The sequence below is a fragment of the Zingiber officinale genome, chromosome 7B (genome assembly GCF_018446385.1).
Source record: "Zingiber officinale cultivar Zhangliang chromosome 7B, Zo_v1.1, whole genome shotgun sequence".
In the NCBI taxonomy this organism is placed as follows: domain Eukaryota; kingdom Viridiplantae; phylum Streptophyta; class Magnoliopsida; order Zingiberales; family Zingiberaceae; genus Zingiber; species Zingiber officinale.
In genome coordinates this window covers 105725711-105736384 of record NC_055999.1, presented here as the reverse complement: position 1 = coordinate 105736384, position 10674 = coordinate 105725711, and the positions used below count along the sequence as shown (strand labels likewise).

General features: G+C 40.5%; 2 protein-coding genes across 3 annotated transcripts; one reads left to right on the top strand and one right to left on the bottom strand.

Annotated features, from left to right (window-relative positions):
* Positions 1 to 455: 455 nt before the first annotated feature.
* On the bottom strand, positions 456 to 3360 carry LOC122006720 (uncharacterized protein At1g01500-like). The gene is made up of 3 exons (XM_042562317.1): positions 3076 to 3360; positions 1792 to 2617; positions 456 to 1125 (listed from the first exon to the last, which is right to left on the bottom strand). The coding sequence occupies exons 2-3, from the start codon at positions 2491 to 2493 to the stop codon at positions 892 to 894; spliced, it is 936 nt and encodes a 311-aa protein (XP_042418251.1). The 5' UTR covers positions 2494 to 2617; positions 3076 to 3360; the 3' UTR covers positions 456 to 891.
* A 6352-nt stretch (positions 3361 to 9712) lies between these two features.
* On the top strand, positions 9713 to 10674 carry LOC122004021 (nucleolar protein 58-like). Of its 2 annotated transcripts, none has more exons than XM_042558972.1 (2): positions 9713 to 9959; positions 10042 to 10674. In XM_042558972.1, exon 2 carries the CDS (start codon positions 10093 to 10095, stop codon positions 10447 to 10449), a length of 357 nt encoding a protein of 118 aa, XP_042414906.1. In that variant the 5' UTR covers positions 9713 to 9959; positions 10042 to 10092; the 3' UTR covers positions 10450 to 10674. The 2 variants fall into 2 exon arrangements, with proteins under 2 accessions (XP_042414906.1, XP_042414907.1); XM_042558973.1 differs by having other exon boundaries at positions 9737 to 9982.

Below are 10674 nucleotides of genomic sequence, written 5' to 3'. Positions count from 1 at the left end.
TTATTATTATTTATTTATTTATTTTTGAAAATAGTTTTAGAATAAAACATCTATTATTATTATTATTATTATTATTATTATTATTATTATTTATTTATTTATTTTTGAAAATGAGCATCCTTTTAATGATGCATAATTTGGGGAGGTCATTTTTAAAGGAGAAATCTTATTGATTTTATTATTATTTATTCACATTTTAAAGGTGTTTTAAAAACACTAAAAAAATTATTGTAAGTCTGATTAGCAAAAAAAAAAAAAGTTTGATAGGATTAGATTTTGGCTTAATTTAACAATAAAAAATAGGACAAAGGAAGCAAATGGTTGCCTTCCAATGAGTTTATAAAAAAGTTGAATCATTTATTAGTGATGTTGATAATTCACGGCACTGGTCACTCATTTTTTTAATTGATGATGGTTACTTTAACAAGCGATGCTTATTTTAATTCATTTAAGTATTTTTATCATAAAGAAAATACCTATATAATTATATCATCAAATGTATTTTACAGAACCATTTTCTGGAAATTGAATGAGAACAACATTATTGTTACAGCAGAACATTTTGTAGCTAAAATTCTGACAGATTTAATTCGAGGATAGAGCAAAAAAACCTGTCAAAAAGATTCACCATATTTTATTATTCAAGTTTCTGAAAATTAATCAGAAGCTAGAACTCTGCCCTAAGCAGAAACCCTCCATGCCCTGAAACTATCAGCAGAATCAAGATAGAAGAGATTTCAGTATCCAACAGAAGGACCATGAGGGCAGCAGCAAGCATTTTCTTCAGCATGATAATGCATTTTGGGGTTTCCTGCCCTAAATTTGTGCCATCTTGAATCACATCCAAAGGTTGAAGCATGGCATCGCGTAGGTAGGATCACTAATTCACGTTCAAAAATATTTCCTCTTTAAGTCTCGACTCGTGGCTCGGTATGTGCGGATCAGCAAACCAACACCAATTCCGATACCGATACAAACACTGATACTGATCCCGACTCCAACTTTGACACCTTCATTAAACCATGAGAGTTCGCCATCCTCGTCTACGTAATCTGCACTAGGTTGCAAGTTCTCATAGTCCATGTCTGTGCTATTTTCAGATTTGTCATCTCCATTTTGAGTTTCCTGTTATAGGTCAAAAGTGGAAGAGCGCGATGAGAAATAAGCACTCAGCACTCGAGCACAGTGGGCGATAAAATGGACCAACAAGAATTAATGAATGATACATCATATTGTCAATAAGCTAAGAGAAAAGGCAAGAATATACTCCAGAAACACTTACATAGAGGGAAAGAAAAAGTTGAGCATGAAAATCATACAATCAATATCAATAGCTTATTTGATATCCTCAGATTTGAGAATAAGTTTCCGACTCATAATCATCTGAGAACCGAGTAGTATGTGGATACAAATTGAAGTCCAGTATTCAGAATCTGTATTTAATGTTAGTCAACCCTCCATAACATGATTAACAAAGTGTTGAATCTAATCTAACAAAGAACATAGTGTTGTAGTGCAATTAACTAAAACTACAAAAGATTAGTAATTCTAATTTTCCAAAAGTAGTAATTTAGCATATGTCAAACTGAAAAGTATTATTTATATTTCTATTTATATTTGTCTCACTGAAGAGTCAACCAAAGACAGAAGAACACAACATGGAACAACCATAGTTAATCAAATGAAAGAACCCTGCCGCACAATGTATGGTAAATTAGATAGTAAGATACAGTTAATATCATGGAAAAGATGAAAAATTTGGGTAATATGTGTGGAATATGCTTGCATTACCTGTGAAACATCTTTGAGTGGTAAATCTTTCGTCGTATCCATGGAATTGTTATCTAGGATTGAATCTTGCATTAGCTTCTTCTGGCATTTCATTCGTCCAGGAAGTCTCATAGTCTTAGTGAAGATAATGGGAGATCCTGAGGAACACCCAGCAATATAAACTTCAATTAGAGGTGCAACTGCAGAAGATTCTGAACTCTTAATCTTGTCATCCAAAAAGCGAAAGGCCGCTGTAGAAACAATGCAGCACTTGATGCGCCATTTGCTTTTACTTATCTTTGTTTCAGCCTTCAAACCATTCCTATCTCCCAGCTCCAGCACTCCACTAAGCAGCATATCGTCTCCATCCCAAACATCAAAACTCACACTTCCAGTCATCCTTATGCAATCTGTTCCAACAAAAGTAGCTTCTTCTGATTTCTTATCCATCCTATCTCTTCTAAGCAAGCAGGAAACACAGTCCGAGTAAATACCGCTTCTTCTTCCATTGATTTCTAAAATGGTATCAGGAGTCAAGGAGGTGTGCTTGATAGTGAGATGCTCAGGCGTTGATTCGCCAACCTCATAATTGCTCAATCTCACATAGAAGACCTTCAAATCAAGCCATGGTGATGACTTGGGAAGGTACAGAGGGTGGATGATGATGTTCCTATTATCCTCGTTCCTATGGAACTTGGGCAATTTGTGGGAGGCAGTACCCATGTCGAAGTGATCTCTCTCTCTCTCTCTCTCTCTTTTCTCTATATTATTCCTGTGTTGCTAATTAATACCACATTTGTGTCATTGATAGGGAAGAAGAACTCAAAAGATATTGATGATCCTTCATCTGATTATTCAAACAGTATAAATAATTAGTAGAAAATGCATTTACTTGAACAATGAAGATCAAAAACTTTTTTTTTTCCAAATGAATTCTTAATTAGATTCAACCACATATCAGAATAATCAAAACTAAATAGAGTTCGGGAAAAGGGATTTAGGCATCTTATGCTCATCGGTGAGAAGATGCGCTCATCTCATCTCAGAATTGTTAGTCACCGTATGAAGCACAATCAAAAGGCAAAACACCACCAATGGAATTGTAAATCTTCGTTCAATTACACGATATAGAAACCAAACCCCAAAATGAAATCGGAGGCAAAAGCAGAACTTTTGGAGGCGGCGGCGGTTAAACAACGGCAATCGAGCACAAACAATTTGTGATTTTTACGCAATCAAAAAAACTTGGCTCAACAAATCAAGGGGAAAAAAACCAAGAGGGGAAGTAGACGAAACCGAAGTTACCGGCAAAGCGATAGATCTCGGTGCCCGAATCCCAATCTGCTCTCCCTATCAAGATCTCGTGAGTCATCAATGCGCGGATTCGAACGGACCGTGCGAGCAATCGACATAGCCGAAAAGGCCACAATTTTTTTCTCCAACGTGGATGGAGGAAGAGCAGGGAAAGCGACGGCCACAGACAGGCAAATCGAGGATGAGAGCGACGACGGATTCCTTGACGTCGGCTTCGCTCGCTTCCTCTCGAAATGGATAGGGATCGATGAAAAATATCGTTTTTTTTTCGATTTATTTATTTTTCACGATGGGAAAGTAAAAAAAAAAAAAAAAAACTAATATTAGTAGCGGTGAAATTCTAATCTAAGCTTTCGGTATAATAGTTTTAATATTGAAGTTTAATTAAAAAATAATTAAATAAAAAATAATAAGTAGATAAATTCAAATGAAATTCAATATTAACATTAACAATTATATCACTAATATAGAAATATAGCGCATATCTTTAAGGGCGTATCTTAAATTTTATAGGTCTGTACTTATGTAAAATAGTAAATTTGAAAGGATTTACATACAATTTTGCAATCTAATGGGCTGGGCCTAGTTTCTCAAGTAGGGCCTCTTCCACATCAAAATAAGAATTTAAAATTCAAATAATAGAATTTTATTTCAGATTATTTTATAATTTTAAAATTCGAGTCGCGCTTAATTCAAAGTTTTATAATTTTAAGTTAAATAAAGGGTAATTTTGCATGCACTCCCCATTAATAAACAAAACTTTGCATGTAGTCCCCATCCATTAAAATCTTTATTTTCACTCCCCAGTTAAACATCTTTACCAAATTGCCCATGATATTTTTAGGTACAAAAAGTCTAAAAATCAGTATAAATCCTCTTAAATTGAGTATATTAACTTAGAATCTAGTATATTTTCTATCAAATTGAGTACGATTCTAAACCCTAAACCCTAAACCCTAACCCTAAACCCTAAACCCTAAACCCTAAACCCTAACCCTAAACCCTAAACCCTAAACCCTAAAAAATAAGAGGAACAATTTTGATAGAAAATATACTCGATTTTTAATATAAAGTACTGACTTTAAGAAGAATTATACTCATTTTTGGACTTTTTGTACTCAATTTTGAAATTTTTGTACTAAAAAATCTGAGGGGCAATTTAGGTATCAATATTTGCATGAGGGAGTTGAAACAAGTAATACTTTGTATGCAGGGAGTGGAAACAAAGTTTTTTGGATATGGGGATTGCATGCAAAGTTAACATTATGATTGGGAATTTTTCTCTAATTTACTCTTAAATAAATAGGATTTATTTAAAATTCAGATAAATGAATGTATATTTCTAAGAATATTAATGGATTTAGTAAAAAAAACACAAGTTATATAGGTGTACTATTAAAGTACACTACAGCATAATAAACGAGAAGAATAGTCTAGAGCCCAAGATCCTATCTAAGATTCATCCTGCTCGATTCCAATTTAGGTAAACAAGCTAATTAAGTTACCCATAAAAAAAAAAAAATTCAATCGAGTTCGTTCAATTAAATTAACGAGTTGAGCTCTTCGAGTTTGAAAATATTATTGAACCAAATTCAAATTTAATCGTATTTGATTTTATGAACTCGTAAATATATCCATTTAGAGATTTGTAAATGTATTGTTAAGAAACTCGTGAATATATTAGTTAAGTGATCCATTTATAGTATTTTATATATATATATATATATATATAATATTAAATATCACCTGAATTATAATGATGTTGTCCGAAACTTGAGTCAGATGAACCGCCGAATGAGGTGGATGGAATATTGACCGAGTGACGATGTCTCAGAGAGGGGTGTGCTGAGATGACTTCTATGTTGATCAAGTCATCAAAAGTCCTTTGGTCAACGCTACCTACAGCCAGCTCCGAGACTTGAGGCAGATCCGACGAATATATAAGTACCAGCCTAATACTAGAATAATCGAATAAAGGGAGAGTGAGTACGGGAACGTACCCTGGCCCAGGGGGCGCCCTCGGATGGAACGCTGCTCGAGTTGTCATTAGGGGTGTTCATTATTTGGGTCAATCCATTAACCCGCCCGATCCAAATAACATTCGGGTTATTTGATTTGGTTAAATGAAATTCAAGTCGGTTGAATGAACTGATCCAAAATGTTAATTGGGTTAATGGTTTAATTTTGGATTTAACTCCCTATCCGAATAACTCGCCCGAAACTTGAATAAGAAATTAATATATATTTTTTAATTTGTTTTAGTATAATCTTTGGAATCTTTGAAATGTGTAAGTTTTTTTTCTTTATATTGAATGAAACTATTTTATCAAATTTGGAGCTTATTTATTTATAAATGTAAATTATTAAGAGTTTATTTATTTGAAGAAGATTGAAAATTTGAAATGAAAAGAAAATTGGTACCAATACCCCAAAATAGTTTCGGGTAATTCGGTTTGGTTTATAGCTAATTCGATTTGATTCTTGGTTGGATTTAAAAAATTATAAAATTCGAATAACCTGAACTGAATAACCCAAATAATCCGAACCGAACCAAATGAACACCCCTAGTTGTCATGACCCGGAAGCATACATGGATAAGTCGGATGAAGAGTTGATGTAATACCTCGGTTTTGAGATTCTGGTTAAGTATGACTTAAAATGTTAGATGGTACTATCCATATCACCAAGGTGCACCTTCTTTTTTGGAAGCCCAAACTTAAGAACTCTAAAGTTAAGCGTGCTTAGCTTGGAGAAATCTGAGGATGAGTGACCTCCTGGGAAGTTTTCTAGGATGCGTGCGAGTGAGAACAAAGCACGCTGAAAGGACCTCAGGTGGTCTATGGAGCTAGTCGTCAACCCGATGGGTAATTCTGGCGTCGTTCCCGGATCGGTCCGGGTGTGGCCCACCCAGGCCGGGGCGTTACAATTGAATCTGATGAAGCTGAGCCGGAAGCGGCGGCACGAAACCAAATGTGACCTCAGCATGCAGGCTGGGATATGACATCGGCATACAGGTCAGGATAAGACATATGTGTTAGGATCCTTCGTACTCGGCTAGAGAGGGGGGGTGTGAATAGCCGCCCCAAATCGCTCGTTTCTTCCTACAATTTGTTAGCGCAGCGGAAAATACAAATAGAAACGAAAGGAAGAATACCAAACCTTAACACAAGGATGTAACGAGGTTCGGAGATGAAACTCCTACTCCTCGGTGTGTCCGTAAGGTGGACGAAGCCTATCAATCCATCGGTGGATGAGTCCCCGGAAAACCGGCTAATACAATATACTCCTTGTGGGTGGAGAAACCTCGCCACAATATTCTTGCAACAGCAAGAAAGGAATACAACAAGAAATACAAGAAGACAAGAACAATGAATGTAAAAACACAAGTTTTCTTGCCTCCTTGCCGACTGGATTTCGTTGAAGCAGCAGCTCCTCAGAACACCTACAACAGCAGGATATCCCAGTCGAGAAGCTCACGCGAAGCTTGCGAAGAAGAGCTCAACAAAGCTCAAGCACAAGAACAGCAGCTCTGTAGCAGAAGAGAAGAGGAAGAAGTTGTCGCGCAGCAGCAGCCCTCGACCCCTTTATACCTGCGAAGAAGAGCTGAAGAAACTAGCCGTTGCGTCGCAGCTAGAACTCTGATCGGCGCCGATCGGCGCATGAAGCTTATTTGTCACCGATCGGTCCCGGACCGATCGGTGTCGCGATCGAATCCGATCGGTGGACCGATCAGGCAACATCTGATCGGTCTGCAGACCAATCTCTGTTCGTCCCTGATCGGTCGATCGGTCCATGGACCGATCGGGGAACAGTGACACGAACCAGCTCTGATCGGTCTACGGACCGATCGCTCTTTCTCGCGCCATCGATCTCGCTTCGATCGGTCTCGGGCCGATCGATAACCATCGATATCGATCGATCACCGATCGGTCACCGTCGATCGATGAGCCATATCATTGGATCGATGCGGCCCGATCCAAACTTTTCGACCTAAACCTAAGGCTTCCACACCAACATCCGGTCAACCTCGACTGTTGGTACATCATGCCTAGCATCCGGTCACTCCTTGACCTGCTAGCACTTCCCGCTAAGTGTCCGGTCAATCCTTTGACCCACTAGACTTTTCAACACCAAGTCCGATCATCCTCGATCCATCTGGATTTTCCTTGCCTGGTTTCACTCACCAGGACTTTCCAACCGCCTAACATCCCGGTTAGGACTTTCCCACCGCCTAACATCCATTAGGACTTTTACCGGCACTCATGCCTAGCGTCTTCACCCTTAACATCCGTTAGGACTTTCTCACCGTGCTTCACTCACGGGACTTTCCAACCGCCTAACATCCAGTTAGGACTTTCCCTCGTGCCAAGCTCCCTGCTTGGACTTTTCCAGTACCAAGTCTCCATACTTGGACTTTTCGCGTGCCAAGCTCCCTGCTTGGACTTTTCCAGTGTCAAGTCTCCATACTTGGACTTTTCTAGTGCCAAGCTCCCTGCTTGGACTTTTCCGTTGCCAAGTCTCCATACTTGGACTTTTTCCCGAATCAGGTCAACCTTGACCTACGGTTGCACCAATAATCTCCCAAACATCTATTCTTGTCCCATATCAAGAATACAACTCTTCCACGAGTGTCAAACATCAAAATACAACTCAACTAGGTCAACCTTGACCTAAGGTTGCACCAACAATCTTCCTAAGTCAAACATCAAAATATAACTCGAGTCAGGTCAACTCGAGTCAGGTCAACCAGGTCAACCTTGACCTAAGGTTGCACCAACAATATGCACGCAGGGCGGGATATAATGGTGGCACGAAGGCTGGAACATAGTATCGACACGTAGGCCGAGATATGACACACAAGAAGGCTAGACATACAAAGCACACAGTCCGAAATACAACCTTAACTCGAATGCCGGAACACAACACATGAGCAGGATCAACGCGTAGGTTGGAACACAGTGCACAAGCCAGAGCGGCACGAAAGTCGAAACGTAATAACGACATGGATCGGAGGGGCATGCGCCAACGAGAATGGTTCGGAGGACATCGACAACCATCGGAGCCGGTATCCCCCGACTGTGGATGGAGTTGATCACCTGTGGGCAGCGTTGACCATCTGTGAGCAGCATCAGCCGCTGAAGGCCAGGTCGGGCGACAGTGGCGCGAGGAGGAAGGAGGCGTATGAGCTGTCGGCGAGTGTGAGAGGGAGAGAGGCGGCGCTGGACGGAGGGAAAGCGGAGGCGGCATTTGAGACAGGGGTCGTGTAGGTGATGGGAAGAGACGACCGGAGGCGTCTATCAGCGGGAGGAGAGAAAAAGAGGAGGCTGACCCGTGCGTCCTTCCTCGGCGGCGATGCAGAAAACCCGAAGCCGCGGCAATGACACGCACTCATGCGGCAACGGCAACGCATGAGGTGGAGAGAAAGGAGGAGGTGGTGACCGAAGGAAGAAGAGGAGGGGAGCAGTCAGCGCCCAGTGTCGTCGTCGGCGAGGAGTGTGAGGACAAGGAAGAAGATCTTCTTCTGGGCGACGACATCAAAACCCCATCCAGCCCCCCTGTTCGTGTCGGTGGTGCGAGGAGGAGAAGAGGAGTGGCGGCTAGCGGCTGATGCCGACGAGGAGCATCGTGTCCTGGGGTTGGCGACGGAGCCAAACGAAGAAAAAAAACCCCCTTCTCCCAAATCCACGAAGTCTTCTTAAGCCCTAAATAGTGGAATGATCAAATTGCCCCTCCTCCCCCTCCTAATTACTACTTTACCATCAAGACATATCGGTATCAATAAATATAATAATATTTTAATAATAATTATAAATAAATATCTTAAATGAATTGGAATTAAGTTTATTTAACTTTTAAATGTGTTATTTTCGAATGAGCTCAAGGTGAACTATTTAATTTAAAAATTAAAGTTCGAATCCAACTTTAGCTGAGTTGAAAAAACTATTCGAGCCTTGCTCGAATCTTTTACCGTTTGGCTTGGCACAATTCGATAGTGTTGTTGTTAGTTGGAACAAAGATTGAGATAAAAAAAATGATGCGAGGAGGAGTTCTTTTAAGGGAGACAAAATGTAGGCAAGTGGGGAGGGGATTGGACGGCGCATAGATCCAACAAAGATCTTTGACCACGTCATCTCATGCTCCCCACAAATCAAGGAGTCGACGTGCGTGCATGTTCCGTTGATTATCATTATTATCTCTCTTTTGCTTTCCCAATTCTCCTCCTCCATTGGTCCTCGTAGAGTGGAGATGAAGCCAAAGGCCATACAAAAAAACAGGAAAATTTGTTGGCTTTCGACGGAAGGAGATGCGATAACTTATCCCGCAGCTCGTTTCGAACGTTTCAATGGAGTCTAGTTAGTAGTAGTCATCCTCAGCGATCTTCTTGGTCGAGTCAAGTCGTGTCATTAATAGCATAATTACATCAATATTGAAAGGAGATAGCTAGTTCGAGAGGAGCTTTTCCCCTTGCTATACAAGTTCTACATCTTCGTCTTTTTGTTTTTGTTCCTGGCTTCCTGCATCATCGACTGCTGTGTTGCTAGCGGTCCATCCTATCTTATAAAGGACGAGCCTATTCTTTTAGTAGGCATTAAAAACTTGCCCTTTTGTGTTCCCACCTTCGTCAACAACACACCGCCTTTGAACTGGCAACCTCTGCCATGCCACTTCACCCTGCGACCTCAGCAGGGTCGCACCACATTTGTATAACATATGTATATATAATACGCGGAGAGCCCCCACCGTACGGATGCTGCTCTGCTCTTTCTTTGCTTCCCTCATTATTTGACCACCGCATTTGGCTCTCTTCATAGTCTCTCTTTTTTTTATACGAATAGACCTTGTGAAGTTCTCAGCTGAAGGAAGAAGAAAGGAAGGTTTGAGGATCTCATAATTGCAGGTTTCTCTTCTTCTTCTTTTTTTTTTGTTGGGTTTCAGACACTTGGGTTTGGTTTTCAGGTACCTGCCGCCGGGCAACGGATTAGATTTCGAATTTCTTGAATTGCCGGCATGGGCAAGAAGAAGAGCAGGCATGAACTCGGAGGAGGGGAGGAGTCGTCTCCCCGGGGTGGAAGAAAGAGAGGCAGGCCTCGCAAGGCGGCAGCAGGGGAGGACGACGACGAAGAAGAAGAGCTGAAGGAAGAGGAATTAGACCGCAAGGAGGAAGAGGAAGATGATGTTAGTGCTGAGGAGGAGGAATTCAAGAGGAGGAAAAAGAAGAAGATAAATAGAAAAGAAAGCAGAAAAGAAGAAGAAGAGGAGGAGGAAGGGAAGAAAACTGAGATCTCTTCCTCCTCGGCTGCTGACAAGAAGGACGAACCGAGAAGGAGGAGGAGGAAGAGTAGACGGCCTCGCAAGAGTGCTTGATTCTACCGAATCAAGCTCTCGCTCCCTCTACCTCTACCTCCATGGTTTTTATCTGCCTCAATTATGTTACGACAAATCTTAGTCACCTGTTTGTTCTTATCTTGTCTCTCTCTTTTGTTTCCTTCCATTTCCATTCTCATGGATTCAGTTCCTTCTCTTACCTAAGACATTGTAGCAGTAACTATTTTTTTTTTCAACTTCCTTCCCCTGTAATTTCTGGTCAAA